At 47.4% G+C, this 24,267-nt stretch overlaps 1 protein-coding gene across 11 annotated transcripts in view; it reads left to right on the top strand.

Annotated features, from left to right (window-relative positions):
* The window catches only part of SYNRG (synergin gamma), a 1,253,369-nt gene that overhangs the window by 564,171 nt on the left and 664,931 nt on the right, over positions 1-24,267 (top strand). For all 11 annotated transcript variants that reach the window (XM_069614681.1, XM_069614680.1, XM_069614679.1 and 8 more), the window contains 2 exons: positions 3,506-3,702; positions 10,362-10,649. In XM_069614681.1, coding sequence (XP_069470782.1) covers positions 3,506-3,702; positions 10,362-10,649 — 485 coding nt within the window. The remainder of the gene's footprint in view (positions 1-3,505; positions 3,703-10,361; positions 10,650-24,267) is intronic.

Genomic DNA, 24,267 nt, shown 5'->3' with positions numbered 1-24,267 from the left:
GCCCAATGTCTTCCAGCCTACGACTTCCTAAGGTTGCTCGGCCTTATAGCAACGTGCATTTTTCTGGTGCCAGAAGCCCGTCTGAGAATGAGATCCCTTCAATGAGCTGTCGGAGCCCAGTGGTCTCAATTCTCTGGCAGAATGACTGACCTTCTCCAGGTCCCCACAAAGGTCGCCCAGGATCTCCTGTGGTGTGCCAGCCGAGAGATTGTCATGAGAGGAGAACCCTTTTGGCAACCATGGAGGGAGACATTTGTGACAGACTTCTTCCTCACAGGGTGGGGAGTGCACATGAGGGATCTTTCAATAATGGGACACTGGTCTCAGTCGGAGTCCAGATTCCATATCTACCTTTTGGAGCTGAGGGAAGTCGGACTAGCGCTGATGGCCTTTCTGCCCTCAATACGTGGGAAGAGTGTCCTGATAATGACGGACAATACAGTGGCCATGCACTACCTCAACAAGAGAGGCGGTGTAGGGTCACTGTCCCTGTGCAGAAAGGCAATGCAGCTCTGGTTTTGCGCCCTGAAGGGCACTGAAAGAAGGAATAACTGTTCTGGCTGTTCATGTAGCTGTAGAAAAGAACATGACGGCGGACGCTCTGAGCAGGCAGGGCACGATCTCCCATGAGTGGGAACTAGCTCAGGAAGTCCTTTTGGAGATCTTCGCTCTTTGGGGAACCCCTCAAGTGAATTTGTTTGCGACCAGCATCAACCAGAAATGCGAGCTGTTCTGCTCCAGGGAATTATCCCAAAGAGGAGCTCTAGGGGACGCGTTTGTTGTGGACTGAGAGTTTCCACTGCTGTACGCGTTTCCGCGAGTGCCCATCCTTATTCATGTCATCAGGAGGTTGAGGAAGTTCCTTAAAACCATGATCCTGATTGCTCCAGATTGGGCCAGGAGAACATGGTACCCAGACCTTCTAGAAATGGCCATCTGCCCTCCGATTAGTCTTCCCCAAAGAGAGGACATACTCTCGCATGAGGGAGGTTGCATTCTTCACCCAGAGATCAGGACTCTCATTCTTCACGCTGGTGTCTGAAAGGGTAAGATGTAAGGATTGGGACCTTCTGGAACACGTAATGGAAGTGTTGCTTTCGGCAAGGAGACCAGCAACTAAATTCCTGTACTGCTGCCATTGCAATAAATGTTGCCGCTGGTGCAGGGAAAAGAAACTAGATCCTTTCACGTGTAAACTTCCCCATTTTCCGTCTTTCGTGTTCCATCTGAACCATTCTGGGTTGCAAGTGGCCACAGTGAAGGTCTACTAAGCGGCACTATCAATCTTCAAAAGACTCCAGATGAGGGGTCATACTTCAAAGTGCTGATTGTGGTACAATTTCTGAAGGGCTTAACCAAGTTGTTTCCACCCACTTCCTTCATTGTGCCATCATGGGATTTAAGTCTTGTATTAAGAAGTCTTATCAGAGCTCCATTTGAGCCCTTACATTCGTGTCCTCTGAGGATGCTCACTATGAAAATGGCCTTTCTATTAGCCATCACGTCTGCAGGGTAAGTGAGCTCCAGGCCTTATCTTCCAAACAACCTTTTACATCCTTTTCCAATGATAAAGTAATGTTAAGAGTTAGGTCATCTTTCCTTCTGAAAGTGGTCAAGAGTTTCATTTAGCACAGCGTATTGTACTACCAGCTTTTTAGCCTCCTCCTCATTCATCTAAAGTGGAGGAGAGACTTCATAGTCTAGACCCGAAAAGAGCACTAAGCTAAAACATTACAAGGACTGCGAGTATTCACCAAGATCAGCTTTTCATCGGTTATGCTGGCCAAAGATTGGGCATGACAGTCGCAAAAACAATCTCTAGATGGATTGTAATGTGCATAAGAGTCTTATTCGTTAATCGGCAAAGATACACCCGTAGGTTTGAGGGAGCATTCCACTAAAGGGGTGGCTGCTTCTTCTGCTCTGGAAAGAGGTGTGCTGGTGCGAGACATCTGTAGAGCGACAACCTGGTAGTCCCTTCACACTTTCAGTACATTTTACTGTGTAGATTCTTTTTCAGGTGAGGAAGACACATTTGGCAATGCTGTCTTCCATAATATGAACTAATAAGAAAATGATTGGCACCCACTGCCTCACTCAAACTGCTTTGGGAGTCTATCAAAGATGAGTAATATGTGGGCGGACACAATCCATTTGAAGAACAAGTTATGTACCCTTGGTAACATTCTTTAGACTGGATGTTCCTCCCATGTAGTCCTTGTGTAGTCCTCGTGGCCCACCCATCCTCTCTTGACTGTGGCATTGCAATAGTTTTTTACTGCCATTAAGAGCAATGTCAACACTTTGTGTTCTTAAATGGTTGGGGGAGCATTTGTGCAGTCAGCAATGAGATGTTTTCTTACTGAGGTATTGAAGGCAAAGTTAACTAGAGTAGTCTTACATGGTGGGGGTGAAGGAGTATTTGTGCAGCCAGCAAGGGGGATTGTTTTCATCCGAAAGCATGGCTTTCTTTACTGGAAAGTCAACATGAGTGTTTAATACATTTGGGGAGGGGCATTTGTGCAGGCAGTATGCCTATATTCCCTTTGTGCGGGCAGCATGTCTATATTCCCTTACTGTGGCATTGCATTATTTTTTTTACTGGCGTTTTGGGCAAAGTCAACATGAACAGTATTCTTACATGGTGGGGGGGAAGCATTTGTGTAACCAGCAATAACCCGTTTTGCAGAGCACCCAGGTATGTGTTCTTGTATGGGAATAGTGGCATATATTGGAAGATCCAGAATCAACATGTTTTCTAATGAGATCATTACTCATTGTTTCTATGCTAGGTGAGCGATTTAAGGTTTGAGTACTTTCACCTAGTGCAGTGTGCGGCATGTGCCTGCAGCAGCATGGTCGTCATGGGCATTTCTCATGCATGGTGGCCCAGGCCGGGCTGGTGCGCGGCACAGCCCGTGCTTCGTTCGAGCTTTGGAGTGGAGGGGGCCCAGGGGTCAGCATGGCTTGAAGGGGGAGCCCAGCTTTTGTTATGCCACTGATGATTAATTGGTAAGGGGAAACTTGCTACAATGTGCTGGAGTAAAACTGTGCAAGAAACATAGACAGCAATACCTAATAAAAGATGTATAATGGTCCCTTTTTTAGAGGCTCAAAATATCATGGTTGGAGAAGGATATAACGGTCAGTACGAAAAATATGATAATAGAGCCTGGAGAGGAGAGATATGAATGGTTAGAAATGATGCAGCTTTTCAAGTTGAAAAGCTGCAGGTCTATAGAAGAGGTAGAACGTTGGGCAAAGTCTGGTGGATATGGAGCTAGAAATTAAAAAGCAAAGAATTCGGGACAGCAAGGATTAGGTAACCATGAGGCAACTGAAATCTTCATTGAAGAAATAAACAACTTAAGATATATAAAGGCAAGTTAACATTTCAAATTAAAATAATGTGTAAAACTGTTATGCATGCAAGAAGAATCCAAATAAAATGTTTCTAAAAATGTGAAATGTTTTTTATAAGAAGCCTATTTTTATTTGGTTACAGATCTCTATAAGCGAATTTTGGAAACCACTATGACTCCCACTGGAATAGATACAGCTAAGCTTTATCCAATATTGATATCATCTGGACTTCCTAGAGAAACCCTAGGACAGATCTGGGGTTTAGCAAATCGGACGACTCCGGGTAAACTCACAAAAGAAGAATTGTATACTGTCCTGGCAATGATCGCCATCTCTCAGGTAGGTTTCTGCAACTGATGCATTAAATAAGATTTTAACTTCTCCAGCTTTGGATCTTTCATAGATTCACATGCTATGAACAATTCCCCATCGTCAGGCTGGAAATCCTAGATTAACTTTATACAATGGTAAATAAATACAATTATAGGTGTTTACTTTGTATCCCATTGCCCTCCTTTTGGGTGCTTTTGGTCCCCACCAATGGGGCATCTAGCATGTAGCTCCTCCTCGGCAGCCTCCCTTCCGATTCTAACCACATGTCATGCTAGAAGGAGTCTTCGTGTGTTTCTCCAGAGTGAAATCTCCACATATTTTAAAGAAATCTCATCAAAATCTAGAGCCTGCTCGAACTGTGACCTAAAAAGGCACAAAGAATGCAATTGCCTTCACCCACACCACTCTGCTGAAGAGTGTGAAATATGTAAGACCTTCAATACAAAGATGCTGAAAGACAGAAAGAGACTTCTGCTATGCTGGCTGAATGAAGGCCATTACCCTCCTTCAGAAGAAGAGTCCACAAGAAGCCTAGAAAAAAGGAAATGTGGACCCAAATGGTCAATCTGAAGAAAGGCCAGCGAAAAAGCCTAGATTAGTGATCGAACAAATCACTGCTAAAGGCCAGGTCTCGTCATCACTAGGTGAGGCAGCAGGACAGCCAACATCCTTGTCGATGACTCGGACAACAGGCTCGTGGACGGACCAGAAACGGCTCGTGGACGGACCAGAAACGGCTTGTTCGTGGAAGGACAAAACCCTGTCCACCAGCAGTGGACAAAAAACGACTGTCGACTGGGAAAACAATACTGAAGTCTGCAAAAGACCCGTCAACTGGAAAAAGAAAAGAGCAGGCAGGAGCCAGCAAGTGCTGAATCCACCCAACTTCCACAGACAGAATTGGACAAATCAGGAGTGCAAGAAACAATCCAGCACCACCCAATCGCTGCACCAGTCTCTACAATTACCTACTCACAGGTCATGCCCGAAGACATCCTGCAGCACGAAGTGGAGTCCGAGTTTGACGCATAACACACAGCATCACCAGTGTTCTCTGACTCAGACGAGTCCTCAACCATGGGGGAAGGCTCTTGCAACCGCCTCGACCATTAAGATCGCTAGGTCTCCCGCAGTGGCCATGAAAAAGGGATATTCCCGTGGCACAACCACAAGAGCGCCTGCTAAATCCCCAATCTCTCCTCTCACTGCAGGTTCTGTCCACACTCTAGAATTTGCTGACTCAACTGGACACTAGACTTCCGGCTGGTCCCCAAGCCCCAGTGGCTACACAATCACCTGTAGCACCACAGAGGCACACATAAACGCCAGAAGGTCTGCCCATAGATCCATTGGCACTCACAAATCTCTGACACCAGCCACAAATGACCGTCTTCCCCTCCACCCCCCGAAAAGTGGACAAGAAACGGAGAGGGATCACTCTCCCCATATCATCGCAGCCCTAAAAGGCCAGCAGCATCCAGGGATACAGGTTCTAACACAGCAGAAATACGCTGCACCGAAAATGAGGAAAAGGGAGCTTACGGATACAGGCACAGATCAAGACCAGCAAGACACAGCATCCACCACTACATCGCCACCACAGGATTATGACCAGTGGGATGCAAACAAGGATCAGTTGGATGACCAGCCGGAGGAAGCACCAAAACCATCACCGCCAGACGAGATTGTGGCTTTCCACTTACTCATTACAAAAGCTTGCCAGGAGTTTGGCCTCATCCTCACCGAGGAAAACATTTTATTTTTTTTGTTTGATCGTATAAACAAAAGAAGGAAATTGGTGGTGGCAATTCCAATCCTTGACACCCTTTTATAGTGCCAGCAGTAAAAGGCAGGCTAGAGAAAATGTTCAAGGCACGAGAATCCACTCCCAAGTGTCTCGCGCCACAGCATTCCCCGGAGTGGGTTGTCTCTGCAGCGGTCAGCGGGAAGTCGCACACTCAATCGAGTAAATGTGCTGCGCCACCAGAAACAAAGCCGGAAGATGGACGCTCTAGGAAAGAAGGTACTTAAGGGTGGGAGACACCACAGTAAAAGCGGCCAACGTGCTAGCCATCCTGTACAGGTATGACCGCAAAATGTGGCATAGATTGGCGCCCATTCTGGAGCACCTGCCAGAACAGCACGCCAAAGCAATTGCCTTCTTGAAGGAAGGAGAGGAGGCTGCAAACCATAGTATCAACATTGCAGGTGACCTAGCTGAGACTGGGTTTAAACAAATTAACAACGGGTAGTTGTCCGAAAACCAGGATGGCTCCACTGCACAGATTTTAGACCTGATGTAAAGCAGAAGGTGCTGGACATGCCTTTCGAAGGCGACAGTCTGTTTGTGCCCAAAATCGATGAGCCACTGAAGGCGATTAAAACGGACACAGTGCGCTATTTCATTGGACATAGCCCGCTCTCACCACCCTACAAACAAAACTTAATTTTCATACGGTTCAGGGAGCAGCAGGAAAATCAACCTCCTTTGGAAACGCTGCTGGCTCCAGGCAGTACTGGAAAGCCTCACACTAGTAACAGGGATACAAGAAACCATCCCAAGGCTACCAAAGACCAAGAGAAATGCAGGCAGCAACAGCAGAGGTGAGGATCTTCATGCTCCCGCAGGGGTAGAGCAAAACCTCAGGTCTGACTGCGCAGCCCGAACAGCACCTGTGTGGGGAAAAGTGGTGCACCATTTACATCGGTGGCGACAAATAACAGACAAGTGGGTATTGCAAGTAGTTGAATCAGGCCACCTGCTAGAATTCACTAAACCACCACCAAACATTCTGCCATTGAAAGCCTCCATTGCACATCTGAAGGTGCTCAATGCGATAGAAAAAGTACCAAAACAACAAAGAGGAAAGGGCATTTTAATCTCGATGCTTCGTGGTGCAGAAACCGGACAAAAAGTGGCACCCGATACTAGATCTGTGCAAGCTAAACAAATTAATCAAAAAGCAGCGCTTCAAATGGTGACGCTGCAACAAGTCTTATGGGCGGTACAACCGCACGACTTTCTGGCGTCTTTGGATCTAAAAGACACGTACTTCAGCATTTTGGTGCAACGAAAACATCGACTGTATCAATATTATCAATTCAAAGTGCTCCTATTCGGGCTAAAATCGGCAGTGCAAATATTTGCCAAATGCCTAGCACCAGTCACAGCAGCCCTCAAGAAAAAGGGCCATCATGTCTATCCATATCTAGATGACTGGCTAGTGCAAGCACAGACTGGGTGATTCTCGCGCATCCATTGCAGAGATGAAGCTCTTACTTCAGCAGTTGGGATTCAAGATGCACTTCGTAAAATCCTCTCTATTGCCATCCAAGAGCCTGGTGTTTCTGGGGGCTCACTTCACTACATACGAAGCCCTAGTTCGCCCCTCGTGAGACAGAATCGAAATGCTGAAGGCAATGATTCCTCTGTTCAAACCAGAAAAGTGGTTATAATGCATGGGTCTCCTAGGGACTATGCGCTCCTGTATTCACCCCATACCGCACTGCAGACTGAACATGCGTCCGCTGCAAGAATTCCTCGCCAGCAGATAGTTCCAGGGTCGTTGGACGACCAGCTGCAGATTACACCACAACTAAACCAGCAACTACAGTGGTGGACAAATCGGACATCATCAGCATTGGATTCTGGTTTCAAAACCCTATTCCGCACAACACATTGGTGACGGATGCCTCGCTGTCTGGCTGGGGTGCGCATGTGGGCCATCTCCACATAAAAGGAAAATGTACAGCAGAGGAAGCCAGACTACACATAAATGTACTGGAACTCGGGGCCGTGAGCTGGGCCCTGAAATCATTTCAACCAGTACTGCAACACTCTACGGTTCGTGTATTAAGCGACAACATCACAACCATGTACTACTTCTGGAAGCAAGTGGGGGAAGTGGTGGGAACAAGGTCCCCAACCCTCTCCCAGTAAGCACAAAAGATTTTACATTGGGTCATCGCCAACGGGATAATGCTCTAAGCGTTTCCCCTGCCGGGAATAAACAATGAGGTGGCAGACAGCCTCAGCAGGTTCACCAGCCACTGCCACGAGTGGGAGCTATGCGACAACCAGCTCCAACCCATATTTGCTCAGTGGGGACATCGGAAGTCAACCTATTCGCGACAAAGCAGAACGCCAAATGTGTGCACACTTTGCCAGCAGAACCCAACGGGGGTCAATGGGGAACACATTTTTGTTTCCGTGGACCGACCTCTTCACCTATGCCTTCCCACCTTTTCCAATTATCCGCAAAATGATTCAAACCTATCTGTGCACGGTGGTGCACATAGCCCCAAACTGGCCGAGGCAAACCTGGTACTGCGACCTTATTCACATGTCCAAGGGCCAGCGGATTCCTCTATGTAGTCAAGCCAACATAATATTGCAATGCCATGGAAAAGTGCTGCATACTCAAGTTGACTGCGTGGCTCCTGACTTTGAGGAATTTGGGCACCTAAATTTGTCACAGGAATGTGCGGACATCCTAACCTCAACATGGGCCCTGACTACAAATCGTTGCTACCAAAGCAAGTGGAGGAGATTCTGTGCCTGGTGCGCAGTGCAGGAAAACGTTTGACCGTGAACAAGGCAGGAAACTATCCTACCGTACCTCTCAAGGAGGACTCTTGCACACCTTGATAAGTGCATCTTGCGGCCATCTCCATGTGCACTGGGAAAGGGTGCACAATGCCACTCTTCAGTGATTGTCTGGTCAAGCATTTCCTCAGGGGTTTGTTCAGAACCTTTCCCCCAGTGAAAAGGTTTCCACCACAATGGAGTCTCAATATTGTGCTGGCGGGACTCATGAGACTGCTGTTTGAACCGTTAGCGACAGCGCACCTCAAATTCCTTTCCTGTAAGGTGGCGTTCCTCATAGCTGTTACTTCAGTGAAAAGAGGATCGGAACTACAAGCGCTGACTGTCACAGAGCCATACTTAAGTTTTTACAAAGACAAAAGTGGCCCTTCTATCCAACCCGCGGTTTAGGCCATCAGTATTCCATAACCCTACATCGGTTAGCTGCCCGTTTTTGTCCAGGAACCAAAGACCCCGGGAGAGATTGCTCTGCAATCCTTGGATGTTAAGAGTGCTAAAATACGATCTGCACAGTACGCATTCCTCAAGGAATTTCACTCAGCTGTTTCTCGCCTACGGGCATCCAAACAAAGGAAAGGCCATCTCCAAACAGGGATTTGCAAGATGGATATCCTCTACCCTATTATTCTCACACCAAAGCTAGCAAACCCGCTCAAGCCCATATAACAAGAGCCACAGCGGCATCGGCGGCAATGTGGTCAGGGGAGTCACTAAGACATATGTCAAGTAGCCACATGGGCCGTGCCGCAAAATGAGCTTTTCAGCGTTATCCTACCACCATCTAAGTTCATATTGCTTTGAAATCTGTTAATAGCATGTGAATCTATGAAAGATCAATGCTGGAGAAGGGGTACGTTTCTTCCATTTCCTTCATAGGTTCACATGCGCCCTCTGGCCCTCCCCTACAGTAAAAAGCCACTCTCAGATGCACCTAAATCCAGCATGTATTGGATAGAATCTAAAGGGAGGCTGCAGGGGAGGAGCTACATACTCTACGTCCCATTGGTGGGGACCAATAGCACCCAAAAGGAGGGCAATAGGATACAAAATATAAACCTTCAGGTTTCTTTATTTACTGTTGTAAAAAGTTAACCGAGGATTCCCAGCGTGATGACGGGGACTTGTTCATAGCTTGTGAATCTGTTACATATACCAATGGTGGAGAAATGGAGTTCCAGGTAAGAAACTCACCCCTTCTCTTTATGCTTTCCCTACACATATTGATATGTTGCTGCCTAACTAGCAAACTAATTCTGCACAGTTTTTATCTAGCTGGTTCTGTTAGTAGTTTATCTAGTCTCCCCAATCCTATGTGGAAATATTTCCAGCGCTAATTTTGATTCTCAGTCTAATCTCGGTACACCCTGAAACATTCTTCTCTTACTGCTTATAAACTGGAACAATATTAGAACAATGTGACTGTATGAACACAATATTAAGGTCAATTAAATATCACTTTTAGCAACTTGCTGATTAGGTGCAAGGATCCTGGTGCCTTAAACCCAATTAGGCATCATCTGGTCTGCGTGGCATTACCTGTGAATGGAGGACCCTTTGTTGTAGATTGGAGTGAGTGTCTATGCTTAAAGGTTGAGGCAATTTCAATACAGATTACGTTTCGTTTTCGGCTCCATTACTCAGTTTGAAAAGATAATCCCTTCAGGGGGCAGCCAATGAATGGACTTTTAAAGGGCTTTCACCACCTGTACCTGATGCATTAAACCATCATGATACTCAAAGTTGTATTTTGAGGTTGTTGCATGCCTGGAAGGAGCTTGGTTATCTGACATGCCTGCTGACAAACCTTTGATTTTATTTTATGTTGTACTGTGTTAATCTGAACACACATTGTTTTGTGAAGGCAAATGATGACAGCAGTTTTCTTTGCGTTATCAATTAGAAACGTGGCTTCTAACCAAAAGTACGGGCATCTAAAAAAGAATGAAGCTCACAAAATGATCACTATTCCTTGCTACTTCATATTAAATATTTGTTTTAATATTTCATGATTTGCATTTTTGTTTAACTCTCATATCGGGTTTTCATTTTTATGCCTTAGCGAGGAGCTCCTGCTATGAATCCTGATGTTGTTAATCAGTTACCAGCTGCACCAGTCCCTACACTGGCTGGCTTTCCAATGACGATGCCTGTGCCAGTTCACCAGCAAACTATGCTGCCTTCTGGACCAGCGGTGTCCAGGCCGCTCAGTGTTGCACAGCCAACAATGGGAATGAATGTCCCAACTGCAATGGGTGGTGCTTCGAACCAACCAATCCAACAGAATTCATCAGGCCAACAGAATTCATCAGCCCCTCATTTCATCATGCCAACCTTTTCTTCAAACCAGGTTTGTGTTCTTGTGAAAAGGTTTTAAAGTGGTGCCTCGATTTATCAAGTTTTCTTATTATAAGGTTAATTGGTGGAACTTTGTAATATTTGTTGCGAATTTGCCTGGCAAACCAGCCATGATTTGAACCTGGTCTTCAGAAGGGTTCAACTGTAACTGAAGTGGTTATGGTAATATGCTTGTATACCGTGCCATATAACCATTGTAGTAGTTTGAGTGCCTATGCTTGTATGTGGAGCGGCATACTGTGCCCTCGACTGGGGTCTCTATACCTTGGTCTGCTAGAGGAAAGAAAATTAGCAATGGGAAGGTATGAGGTGCAGAAAATAGATGCTACAACAGGGTGCAAGGATAGCTCAGGGGCAACACGTTTGTCTTGGAAGCAATATTCCTTATGCAGACCAGATAGGCTGGGAAATTCTGTGCCCAAAAACAGAAGAGTCAAGGTATTTGACAAAGGCCTGCTTTATTATCGACTCATATAAAACGGGTACAGCAGTGACAGATTATAAATGCCAAACATGTATGCAAACTTAAATACAAAAGCCTATGAGGGTTTACGATTGTTTAGGGGAATCATCTATATATCCAATGTATAGGGGTTAGTCCATTTATTGGCTATGCCCTATCTGATGCCTCCACCTGGAACCACCTCTAAATTGATAAGTGACTACATGTATTTCTCTACCACTGGATTGGCCGGTGCATCGATTGCAAGATATCGTTAATTGAGGCTGGAGATTGGTTGGCGTGGGACTATGCCAACCTTGATTGTTTGGCAGGTCATCAACACACGAGTAACTGCACTGGTAGGAGGAGTGACAACGAGAGGGTGTTTTCCAAATTATAACTTAAAATTTCTAATTCTCTAGGTCATGAGCCAGGACTTTTAGCTTTGAACTTACCCTTGTACCACGTCATTGTTCTAGAAACTTTAAAGGAGTTGTTGGCAGGTGCACTTGGGTATCTGGTGCTAATGAATAGGCACTGTTCGCAACCCCGGGTCACGTGGGAAGAGACCACGTCTTGAATTATTCTGCACATCCTTGCTGGGATTTTTGGCTTATTTGATTGCTGGTGTCTTTAACCTTCTTGCCCTCTTGAGACTTGTTTGAACTATTCAATATTGAGCCCCTGCTAATGAGCACTTGGTTTTCATTGAGTTGTTTGTTTCCTGATTTAATCTAAGAGAAGTATGCCTTGCCTCTGGTTATTATCATCTTCCTTACTCCTCAGTGCTGGCCCAAACTTCCCCTTCCTGCTATAACCTTGGCAGGGGTTGGGCAACTACCTTCTGTGTTGCTCAGCTCTGTGGTTTTAGCTAATTCAGCAGGCCTGCTCTGTTTTCAGGCTCCACCTCTTCCCTGATGCTTTTCATTCACTTGAATGTGTCTGCGCTATCCATTTTGTTTCTCATGGCCACTCATTCTTGTTGCACTTTTACATTAAGCAAGATTTATATGTGTTCTTGTACGTCTTGTATGTCAGCATATATAGGGTAAATGTTTTCTAACCTATTGGTTGCAAGCATATCCTGCATGTCTAGGTGTAGTTTGACCTATTGTTTGTCCAGCTTCATGGTGGATACATATTTGCTTAGTGTCTAATGCATCTACGTGCCCGTTCCAGCAGTGACGTCATTTGCTTTAGTCACCTTGGTCACAGCAGGTTTAGTTCTTCTTGATTCTGCTGGTTCCGCTCCTCATCGATTATTCCAGGATGAGGCCGGTATGGTTGTCTTAGTGAGTAGCATCTTTAACTGTCAAGAACCGGCGGCAGAGAGGGGAAAGGCTCCATGAATGATGCTCTCCCTTTGTTCCTTCAGTATGCAGGTAGCAGAGGGGCCGACGCTATAGATAAGTGTTAATTTGCCTGACAAAATGCTGGATGCATAAGGTGTTTTGAGAGCATGCTCGACAATCCTGTAAGTTTGGTACCTTATTTGGCTGGGAATTTCTGTATGTTATACCTCAGGCCAGTGTCCAGAAAGTGAATTCTGTGTCTGCCAGGTAGTCAACAATATACTGTGCATAAACTTGAATGTTGTTGGTAACAATGTAATGGTATGAAATGGCCAAACTAGTACAGTACAATTGAAAAAGCCTTGCACCTTGATGTCAAAAAGGTGATTAAGAGTGTTTTGTAATGGTGAGACACTGTGGTGCTTTACTTTAGGAGTAATCTTCCAAAGAGCAGTAGTATGCATTCATCTATTAGCAAGTGACAAAATGCTTCCCTATGCAAGCTGTCTTCATTTGACTGAAAGGCAGTAGTGCGTGTGCGTCAGTTTAGGTAGGGAGATGAGCGCCAGATTTCTATCCATCTGAAAGCAGTGACAGTCGAGCCCTCTTTTGTTTGAAATGTTTTAATGATGTGAAGTATGTCTTTGTCTCAGCGATTGTTACATGACTCCATTGTGAGCTCGTGTTTTGAACCATGCACAAGGAAAGCGCAAAGCAAAATGCAATTTTGTATCCTTTGCTACAAACTGCTCGGTTGCATTAACGGAAAAGTTGCGAGGAACTATAGGCACTTTTATCGGAGGGTGTGTTTTGGATACTGTGGCTCCTCTGGCAGCAAAACCTTAGCCTGGGCTTCCTGGGAGTTTGAGGCCTTATAGGAACTGCATTTGGATGTCTATAGTGGTATTGGAGATGGGGTTCTTTTTGGGCTAAGTCTGGGTTCTTCTAGTAGTGAATCTACATAATCCTGCCTTCTCTACCCTGCTCAAATTGCGTTGCAGTGAAGGAAAAACCGTGCAGCATATGGATTTTAGGACCAAACAGTGGTGCAGTCTGCTTATCGGCTTACCTTCTCCTTTGGGCATTCTGGCCCTTTCCAGAATCGGTGCATTATTTACATGTGCGCTTTTTGGTGTTCTGTTGCCACCTAAAGGCCGCTTCTTCACTTTAGATATTAATATGAAGCTACATGAACAAACAAGACATTCATTACCTTCTTGCCTAACATGACCTAATCATCTAGTCTAACAAAATCGACATGTTCAAAAATAGGTGGTTCGTAACTATATACAAATGTAAAATGAAAACGAGCAAAACTCCCTTAAAACATTTTGGTTACAAGATCACAGCTGGGAAAGAATTAAAAAAGAAAAATAGAAGGGTCGAGGAGAGTTAGGTTTAGATGCATTGAGGAAGAACACGAACAACCAAACCGGGGAGTGTGTGCTGCAGGGGAGGGAGGAGCACGGGGTATCCACCTATGGAAGGCATACACCAAGAGCATACTTTCAAGTTAACATGCAGATTTGGGAACAGAACACATAGATCCCAGTAAATATTGCACAACATGTCCCTGCAGCTTAAGTATGACAAGGTGTAGCGTAGCATATCACACTGTAGCATACCAATCTATGAAAGCATTGCATTTCGAATCGGGAGGGTGCATAGCGAAAACAGCTTAGGGTGGCATCGTGCTGAGTCCTAGAAAAAACATGTCGTTTTTCATTACATAGAAAACCTAATGTAACCCAACTCTGCAAAGGTAGGATGCCGAAATAAAATATTCGAGTGGGTGCTACACGCACACTCTTGAAATAGATTGGTAAAGTGGGACTGGAAAGCTGTTTTGGAGGACAATACCAGAACCGCAAAGGCCAGAAGACTCCACCCTTTGTTCATTCCTTCCTGGGGAAAAACGCTCTGCTATCCCCGGACTAGAGGAAGAAACATTTGGGCCCGTTTTGGCAACTGAGGCCTGTACCATTTGAAAGAAATAGTGGCGTTCATCAAATAATTTTTTTTTGAACGTTTCATTTGTTTTATGTAGCATCAACCTGCTCCCTTACATTTGCTTCCTAGTGCTTTGATGCACTGCTACATGTTGCAATGCAGAGGACTGAAAATACTTGAATACAATTTTAATAACACTCCATTCAGAGTGCTGCATCAAACCAAGGAGGCATTGGTGAATGTCAGACTGCGCATAGGCCCTAGGGCACTGCAAGGGACTAACACCTTTAAAACATCCTCTTTGTGGACTTGTTCCCAGGTTGGCCCTGAGCACAGTTTCAATAAATAGTATAGAATTAAATGCAATGTACTTTAATGTGGTATGTTTTTCTACTATGGCAAATATGATGATAATATTATTTTTATACTGTGCCAGCTCACTACCATAGTAGTTTCACAGCACCTAGACTTGTCAGTGGAATGGTGCACTGTGGCTCTGTCAGGGTTATCCAGACCTTAGTGTGCTGTTGGAAAGAAAATGAGAGAACAGAAGCTAAGATTAGAAAAGTGGGAAATGGATGCTACAAAAGGCACCGGCCCTTCTCTTCATATTTCAAGGGACTACCCACCCTATGTTCATTAGTTCATTCCAGGTGTATCCATTTGCAAGTACCTCCTTTGTTGGGAAGCAGCAAGCCACAAGGCTTGCAGTACAGTACTGGACTGGACGGCATTTTCCCCCCAGGTCATGGTCTGTGAGCACAACAGAGGAGCGATTAGACCTCCGCACCATCCCAACAGATCAAGGAAGCTCTGCAGACTAAACATTCCCTAAGAAGGTGGCGGCCAGCGCACTTCTTCCGCGATTGAGTCTACCTCCCTCTGGCATCTTGGTACATCTAAGCTGGCTCTAAAGATAACTAGGCCAGCTACTTCGATACTGTTAGCAAAGATTTCTGTTTAGGCAACTGTCTCTCCATATTCTGTGGACCCCCAAACTTAGTTTTTTAAACTGACATGACTTTTTATTGGGATGTTGGGGAACCGATCAGTCCTTCAGACTATCCGTACTGGGAAACTGTTTCCCTTTTGTCTTTTTACCCTTTTTGGTAATTTTTTGATAGTGCGTACAACATATTGCAGTGCGGGATAGTATCCTCCTAGTCTTTTACACTTGGGATTTTTAGTTACTTTTATATGAAGATACTTTTTTTTACCATTTTTCCATAATTTTTAGTGTGCACATTCAGGTTTACTGCACGTGGCTAGTGACCTAAAGTGGCCGTGTCACAAGGATTTCCGCTTGTCCTTTGGCCATATTGTCGTTTGGCCGCCTTCTTGCCTTCTCAGGTCAGGAAATCCCATAGGTCATGCACTTGCCCGGGAAAGCTGCTGCTTTCGCAGGCTAGTGATGCCTTGTGTTTGTGTGGCATAGGAAGTGGGTGGGACTGTCTGGTCCCACTCCACTTCCATGCTGCCAGAGAGTCTGGGTGTATGGCATGAGTGAAACCCACAGTGGTCCTGATTGGATCACTGATGGCTGTTTGAATGTTGCAGATCCTAAGCATTGGAGGTCGTGAATTTGCTTCCAGCCAGGATTTAGAATAAGAAGTTGACTGCTGCAGCCATTTCTTCACGTCAGCGTTGGAGACAAGTATCCTGTGTAGACGAGCAGCCGACTGAAGATCAGTGGAAGACTCCTGAAGAGGCCCAGCATCCTTTCCTGTGATTGGCCCAGTGAAGCCCTGCTGGACTACCTGATATGCGAAGGCCCTGAGCGGTGCTTCCACTCTTGGACTGGTGGGGCCAACCAGTCGTGATGCTTTCTCAAGGATCCAGCTGTCCTGAACCTTTTGGAAGTGTCCCTGAACCACCCAGTGAACTAACCAGCTCTCCAGTGAGATACCTCAGTAGAATCGTCGCTGTTCCATGTCCCTTGCCGGAACATCTGTGGTCGCTAACTTGTGCCACACATTTCCTTCATGACATGTTTCAGCTTTCCAGCATCAAGGGATCCTGCTCTGGAAGGTCTTATTCAACTGCAATTGTGTGCTGTAGCCGTCGCTGAAACTTGCCTTCCCCCGGTCTGGTGAAGTCGTGAAGAGATCTACAGGAGTGCCTTCTGCATTTCTTTTTCTCAAAGAGTTACATTCTAATCGACTGGAAGAATCCTTGCACCTGCAGCTCCTGGGCATCTTCTACTGGATGCAACGGTGGAAAAACCTACCTCCAGCGGCCCCAAGTCAACATACTTAGTCAACTGTGAAAGTATGAGTCAGGGGGTAAGTAATTGCAATGCATTCACCTCCCCCTGTTCTCCTTGGAATACACCTTAGAATAAACGTTGGTAATTCCATTCCATTGCTTTTTGATTGTTGGATCTAAAAGCTGTATCTCAAAGACAGAAATATAATTTTGATGGGATTGGTTCCTCCGACGTATTCCACATCTATGATGGGTAATCACCACAGCTGTGCTGCTTTGGCAAATTTTCGGCATCCTGCGTCAATGACGTCGATACGCTGTCCTCGCGGGCCTCAGTCGTGCCAACGTCACCGGATGTTATAAGTAGGACGCACGCCGCCCGTAGCCCCAGTTCCGTTTTTTCCGCGAACGCGTTCGCTTTGGAGATCTCAGCGCGCCTCAGTTCTTCTGTTACTTCCCGAACTTGGTGTTTGTGAAGATATCATGTCTTCGTCTTCTTCTACCCCACGGTCGGGATTCAAGAAGTGTCGGGACTGCAGTTCCAAAATGTCACTTACAGACCCTTACGACGTCTGCCTCTGGTGCCTCGGCGAGGACCACGCCACCGATGACTTTGACGATTGTCAGTCATTAACGGAAGAAGATGCTTACTGTAGGTAGTGTTTCCAAGCCCCGGAAGTCGAAATCCGCTGGGCTTTTGACCGATGATTCGAGGGGCGACTCTCTGCATTGTCGGCGCAAGTCCAGGGGGTCTCGGTCCCGGAGTGGTTCCCGCCATTCCTCTGCCTCCTCGAGGCACTTGCGGAAGTGTCGTCACCGGTCGCCTTCCCGTCCTCGTCCGAGGACTCCGTCAGACGGTGGGTTACTTGTCCCAACAAGCATTCCTCTCCTGCGGAATGGAATGCATTTCGTACGGAGATGATGGTGATTTTCGAATCGCAAGGCTCCATTCCGTCCGTGCCTTTGAAAGAAGCCGGCAGGTAACGTGCCTTTGGGCTTGGTTGGTCGGCGTGATCATCGGGAGCCTTCGAGGTCCCGATCGGGCAAGGTGGATTGCTCTAGCCATGCCCGCTCCAGGTGCCGGTCCTCGACACCGTCGAGACCGGTGGAACCTGTGAGGTCTTCTAAGAAGAGATCGACGCCATGTCCGTCGAGGGACTCTCTCGAGGCTCCGCCCCCGAGATAGTTGTCGGCGCCGATGCCGTCGAAGGACACGCTCGGGGCACCGCCCTCGAGGCCTGTGTCGAAGCAATCGGCGCCACGCTCGACGCCGATTCCATCGAAGCCCTCAATGCCTTTTGTGAAGGCTTTACCGGGGTGCCCCGTGCATCGGTGGAAACTCTGAGGAAGACCCTGAAGAAGTCAGTGAGGCCTGTATTTGAACCTTTTTCTGTGCCCTCATCTAGGGATTTATTCCAGCCTCTGGATTATATCTCTGAGGTGGATGAAGGGTCTGAGGAAGGTTTGGTACCTGATGTGGTTCCTGACGACCTGTTGTCCGGTCATAGCCAGTTGGAAGACCTGCGTCAGTCTTTGCACGACGCCAGTGGTCTCGATACCTCCCTGGAGGTCGAGTTTGGCAGGCCCGAGCCTGGTATGCAGGCTGAATCTTCGTACAGGCGCCTCATGTCGAGGGTGACAGAGTACTTGGGGTGGTCTGTGCCACCAGTGGATTTTCTGCAGGATGACCTGACAGATCTCCTTGATCAAGGTCTGCCCACTGACCCAGTGCTGCCATTTCATATGGCTTTACAGAGAAGGGTGGCGGCGGCTTGGACTGCTCCGGAGAGTCTCCCGGTAGTTAGCAAGTCGTTGCCGAAAAAATAATGTCCAGCCAGTAGCAACCCCTGCTACTTGACGACACATCCCACTCCGGAGAGTTTGGTGGTGCAGGTGGCTACAGCCCCGGCAAAGCAGGCGTCGTACCCTATCATCCCTGCTGATAGGGAAGATAAACGTTTTGATGGCTGGGCGAAGAAAGTGTTTTCTTCAGTGAGTATGGCTTTACAGGCAGCCAACTCTGTGTGTGCCTAAGCACATTTCACTTACACTCTGTGGAATTGTCTCTTTGGCGGCTGAACATATTCCCGAAGGGGAGGAATGGGATGGTTTTCTTGCCCTCGTTCAGGATGGCAAGGATGCCATGTGGGAATCCGTTCAGTCGGGTCTGGACATGGCAGACTGTGTCAGCCGGTCCATGGCGGTGAGCACCGTGATGCGCAGATTTGCGTGGTTGCGGAAGTCGGGGTTTGCTCCTGACGTACAAGCCCAGCTTCTCAACATGCCCTTTGATGGTGTACATCTTTTTGGCAGCAAGGCTGACGAGAGCCTTGAGGTTGCAGACCTCAAAGGCTGCAGCGAAGTTGTTGAGCGCTGCAGTTCGCCAACCTCCGCCTTTTTGTCCTAGGGGACAGCAATGGAGGGGAGGTTCCTTTCGATACTACTCGTCATTTGGTACATCGAGGGGAGCGGCCAGTCAAAGGGGCCAACGTAGGAGTACCAGAGGTGGAAAACAGGGTACTCGAGGTGCCAAGGCCGCTCGAGCAGTTGCCTCTTTGCCCTCACGCACTGCCGCAGCCGCTTCAGCTCAATCATGAGGCCATGTCCCATGGTTCGCCGGTTGGGGGAAGGCTGGCGCAGCATCTTGTAGAATGGCGTGCCATTACTTCAGATGTTTGGGTTCTGGAGATCATAGCCCACAGCTATTGTCTTCCTTGCCGGCAGAGGCCTCACGACAATCCACCAGGGAATCTCTCTTTGAAGAGTCCGGGTCTGCTCCTTGCGCAGGAAATCAAATCCCTGCTGGAGAAAGGCACCATAGAACTGGTGCCTGTAGTGGAGAGGAACAAGGGATGATATTCCCTATATTTTTTGATCCTGAAGAAAGACGGTGTATTGAGACCCATCATGGACTTGCGTGGTTTGAACAAGCTCCTCGGGAAGGAAAAGTTCAAGATGGTTACTCTCTCTGAAGTCCTCCAGGCCCTTCAACTTCAGGACTGGTTGGTGTATCTTGACCTCAAGGATGCTTACTTTCATGTGCCGATTCATCCCAAGCACAAGAAGTACCTGAGGTTTGCGATTGGCGACTCGCACTTTCAGTTTCGGGTCCTGCCGTTCAGATTGACCTCCGCCCGAGGGTCTTCACTAAGCTCATGGTGGTCGTGGCAGCGTATCTCAGGAAAGGGGGGGATTGACGTCTACCCTTACTTTGACGATTGGTTGATCAGGGCGCGCTCTCCCGAGCAAGTCCTGGATCATCTGTCAGTCACCTGCTACTCACCTCAACTTAAAGAAGTCCCACTTGACCCCTACCCAGCGGCTCCAGTACATCGGAGCAGTGCTCGACACATTCCTGGGGCTGTTTTCCTCCCCAGGTGAGGGTTCATCACATTCTGCAGATGGTGAACGAGTTTCAACATGCCCAGAGTCCCCCGGCGTTCGAGTTCTTGCGGTTGCTCGGCCTCATGATATGATATATGATATGAGATATGATATGATATGCTATGATAGGAAATGGCATTTGTAACGCGCCTATACACAAGTGTTTCAAGGCGCGACAAGGCAGGGAGGGGGGAACAAAGGGAGGACAGACAAACGATCCTACTAGGCCAGGTGCCATTCAGATCGCACAAGTGCATGGGTAGAGGGAAGGGAAAAGTGCAGTACAGGGTAAGTAGAATAATAATAAATAATAAAAAGGCCAGCTGGTGGCAAGTGCAAGGGAAGTGCAGACAAGTGCTGGGAAGGAGGCTGTAGGGATACAGAGACAGTCCCGCAGTGCAATGGTTGCCAGGGAGGCAGTGCAAGTGGAGAGTGGCTGGGTCAGGGACCAAGATCGGTGAGAGTGGCCCAGTTGCAGATTCAGTGCAGTTTCAGTCAAGAATTAGCAGGGGAGAGGGGGAGAGAAAGCAGAAGCAAAGAGGAAGGTTTTGAGGTGCATTCCGGAACTGGAGATGGTTCTCCTCAAGTTTCAGGGAGGCAGGAAGGCTGTTCCAGAGGGAGGCCCCTGCCGCGTAGAGAGATCTACCCCCAACTCTTTGCTTAGAGAAGCGGCTGACCCTGAGGGAGTTAGAGGCGGATGAGCGAAGATCTTGAGAAGGAAGATATTTAGGAAGAGAGAGTTGAAGGTATTTAGGCCCCAGGCCTCAGAAGGCCTTGTGGACAATGCAGAGGGTTTTGAACTTAATCCTCACAGCCACTGGGAGCCAGTGTAGTGATTTCAGTCCTGCATTCTCCTGGTGCCAGAGGCCAGGCTGCGGATGAGAGATCTGCAGTGGGCTCTCAAGATACAGTGGTCACATTCCTCCTGCTGGATGTCGGATCCCGTTCCAATGCCGCCCTCGGTCGCCCAGGATCTTCTGTGGTGGGCTGTCGAAGGCAATCTGATGACGGGGGCTCCATTTTGGCAACCCTGGCCAGAGGTGACGATTGTGACGGACGCATCCCTCACGGGATGGGGAGCTCATGCCAACGAGTTGACAGTCAGCGGTCGTTGGTCTCCGTCGGAGTCCAGACTCCATATCAATCTGTTGGAGCTGAGGGCCGTCAGGCTAGCCCTGAAGGCTTTTCTGCTATCTGTGCGGGGAAGAATATCCTGATTCTGACGGACAATACAGTGGCCATGCACTACCTCAACAAAAAGGGGGGCAGGGTCTCTCCCTCTTTGCAGAGAGGCGATGCAGCTTTGGTTCTGGGCCATCCAGCAGGAAATTTCGATCTCAGCAGTTCATCTAGCCGGAGACGAAAATGCGGCGGCCAACGCTCTGAGCAGGCAGAGCATGGTCTCTCACGAGTGGGAGCTGGCTCAAGAGATTCTCCTGGAGATCTTTGCCCTTTGGGGGACCCCACAAGTGGATCTCTTCGCCACCAGTGTCAACCGGAAGTGCGAAAGATTCTGCTCGCGGGAACTTCCTCCAAGAGGAGCATTGGGGGATGAGTTCGTAGTGGAGAGGTCCTTCCTACTGCTGTACGCGTTTCCTCCAGTCCCCGTCATTCCGCACGTGCTGCGGAGGTTACGGAGGTTCAGTTCCCGAATGATCCTCATTGCTCCGGCATGGGCCAGGAGAATGTGGTACCTGGACCTTCTCGACATGTCCATCTGCCCTCCACGCCGTCTCTTCCCTACCGAGACGATCTGCTCTCATGGGAGGGGGGTAAGGTTCTCCATCCAGAGGTCAAGTCCCTCAACCTTCATGCTTGGCTTCTGAAAGTTTGAGGTATAAGGATTGGGACCTCCCTGAAGACGTGATGGAGGTGTTGCTTTTGGCCAGAAGGCCTGCAACGAAGTCCCTGTACCGTTGCCATTGGAGGAAGTTCTGCGACTGGTGCAGGGTTAAGAATGTGGGTCCTTATTTTAAAATTCTTTTGCTTCTTGATTTGAACCTGGTTCTAAAATTCCTAATGGGAGCTCCGTTTGAGCCTTTACATTCTTGTCCTTTGAGACTGTTGACCTTGAAAACTGTATTTTTAGTTGCGGTCACTTCTGCTCGCAGAGTGAGTGAGTTGCAGGCACTTTCCGTTAAGCCTCCCTTCAGTGTTCCACAAGGACAGGGTTGTCCTTAGGGTTCGTCCTTATTTTCTTCCGAAAGTTGTGTCGGAATTTCATTTAAGCCAGAAGGTCGTTCTTCCTGCGTTCTATCCTCCTCCACATCCTGGTAAGGAAGAGGAGAGGCTCCATAGGTTGGATCCCAGGAGAGCTTTAAGTTTCTACATCTCACGCATGTCCCGGGTCAGAGTGGACGACCAGCTCTTTGTAGGATACGCTGGAAGGCGTTTGGGACAAGCTGTTACTAAACAGACTTTGTCAAGGTGAATTATCTTGACAATTTCTGAATGTTACCGCTTGGAGGGTAAGGACCCTCCGGTAGGCTTACGGGCCCATTCTACAAGGGGTGTGGCTGCCTCTACTGCCCTGCAGAGGGGTGTTCCCATTCGTAACATTTGTGAAGCAGCCACATGAGCCTCTGTCCATGCGTTTGTAAAACACTACTCCCTGGATTCTATCCATGGGCAAGATTTGGCCTTTGGCAAGGCGGTCCTCTATTCTGCAATTTAATTGGGCATTCTAAAATTCTAAATTCTTTTCCCACCTCCTTACGTTGGTACTGCTTTGGGAGTCTGTCATAGATGTGGAATACATTGGAGGAACCAATCCCTTCGAAGAACATGTTACTTTCTTACCTGGTAACGTTCTTTCGATGGGATGTTCCGACGACATATTCCACATCGAACCCTCCCAGCCTGCCCCTCTACAGAATTTCTTATGCGATTGCAGCTTCCGTTTCCACAAGGCTTTCTGTAGTCATACTGGCAGAAGATTGGTGCCACACGTTCTGGGAAAAAACTAAAAATGAGGCTACGGGTGTTGTGCGTCCTACATATAACATCCGGTGACGTCGGCTCGACAGAGGCCCTCGAGGACAGCGTATCGACGTCATCGACGCAGGAGGCAGACGCCGAAAATTTTATGAAGCAGCACATCTGTGCTGATTACCTGTCATAGATGTGGAATACGTCGTCAGAAAATCCCATCGAAAGAACGTTATCAGGTAAGAAAGACTTAATTCTTTCTTTATTGGTTCACTTGGTATCACGTGGTACAACTTCATAATATAATAAGACGGCAATAAAAATATTGCATAAAGCTGGGACGGTAATGACTGGATGTGAACCTTACAGACTACATTAGGGTAAAACATGTACATGTAAAGGTATATGTCCGTATGGCTCCTGTAGCCGGAGTTAAACGACATGAAAGCAGTTTACTTCTATAGTGGGGACCGGCGTTTATCCAGTTCTGTTGTTGTGCACCCGAGGTACGGTTTAAGCGGATCCCTTATTTCTTTTGGCCTGGATCCGGGTGATTGCATGTGTGCACATTGTTCTTCCATATCACATCCTTTAGCCAGTGGTCTTTGCTCAGAGCATTTTCACTAGTCCAGCGCAGAAGAATGCAGCGATTGGCCAATAAAAGACATAGTCGCACAAATTTACACATTACCCAGTGAAGGGTCAGAAATATGAAACAAGCAAAGTAATGGAAGATGCCTGACCTTGTCCCCCGCTGAGTATTTATCAAGTTGTGTGTGGGTGAGTTATTACCAAACCAGAGGGCCACAAATTGTGCCTGTGCAGCCATCCAGTACAATCGAAATTTGGGGCCTGCAAACCCACCTTTATCATATGACTGTGCTAGTGTGTCCCATTTCAGTCGCACCGCTCCAGAGTCCCGGACGAATTTGCAAATTTCCCTTTCTAACTCTTGAAAGAATGATTGCCCAGGCCACAACAGTATGTTGAGAAAGAAATGTGAGCTTGGGAAGAAGTCATTTTGAGGACTGCTACCTTGCCCGCAATCGTAATGAGGAGATAAGTCCACCTGGAAAGCTTGGATCGTAGGTGAGTCATGTATGCACCGCAGTTGCAGTCATGTAGCTTACGGCTGTGTCTTGCAACTGTTACCCCTAGGTTGCGTATGGACTCTGGAGCCCACTTGATTCCTTGTAGGTCTTCGGGTTGGGTGGAGGTATCAGTGAGGCGGAAGAGTTCGGATTTACTGCAATTTACCCTGAGGCCAGATAACTCCCCAAAATATAGGATATTCTCCATTACAGGTTGTAGGTGTGCTCATGGGTGTCGAATATATACCAGTGCATCATCTGCATAAAGCAAAATTATCTGTAGTTCGTCCGCTATTCTGATCTCACAGTGCCCATGCT

This window comes from Ambystoma mexicanum, chromosome 9, assembly GCF_040938575.1.
Source record: "Ambystoma mexicanum isolate Mex_15411 chromosome 9, UKY_AmexF1_1, whole genome shotgun sequence".
Lineage (NCBI taxonomy): Eukaryota > Metazoa > Chordata > Amphibia > Caudata > Ambystomatidae > Ambystoma > Ambystoma mexicanum.
The sequence above is the reverse complement of the archived record's forward strand: the minus strand, read 5'-3'. Positions and strand labels throughout refer to the sequence as shown.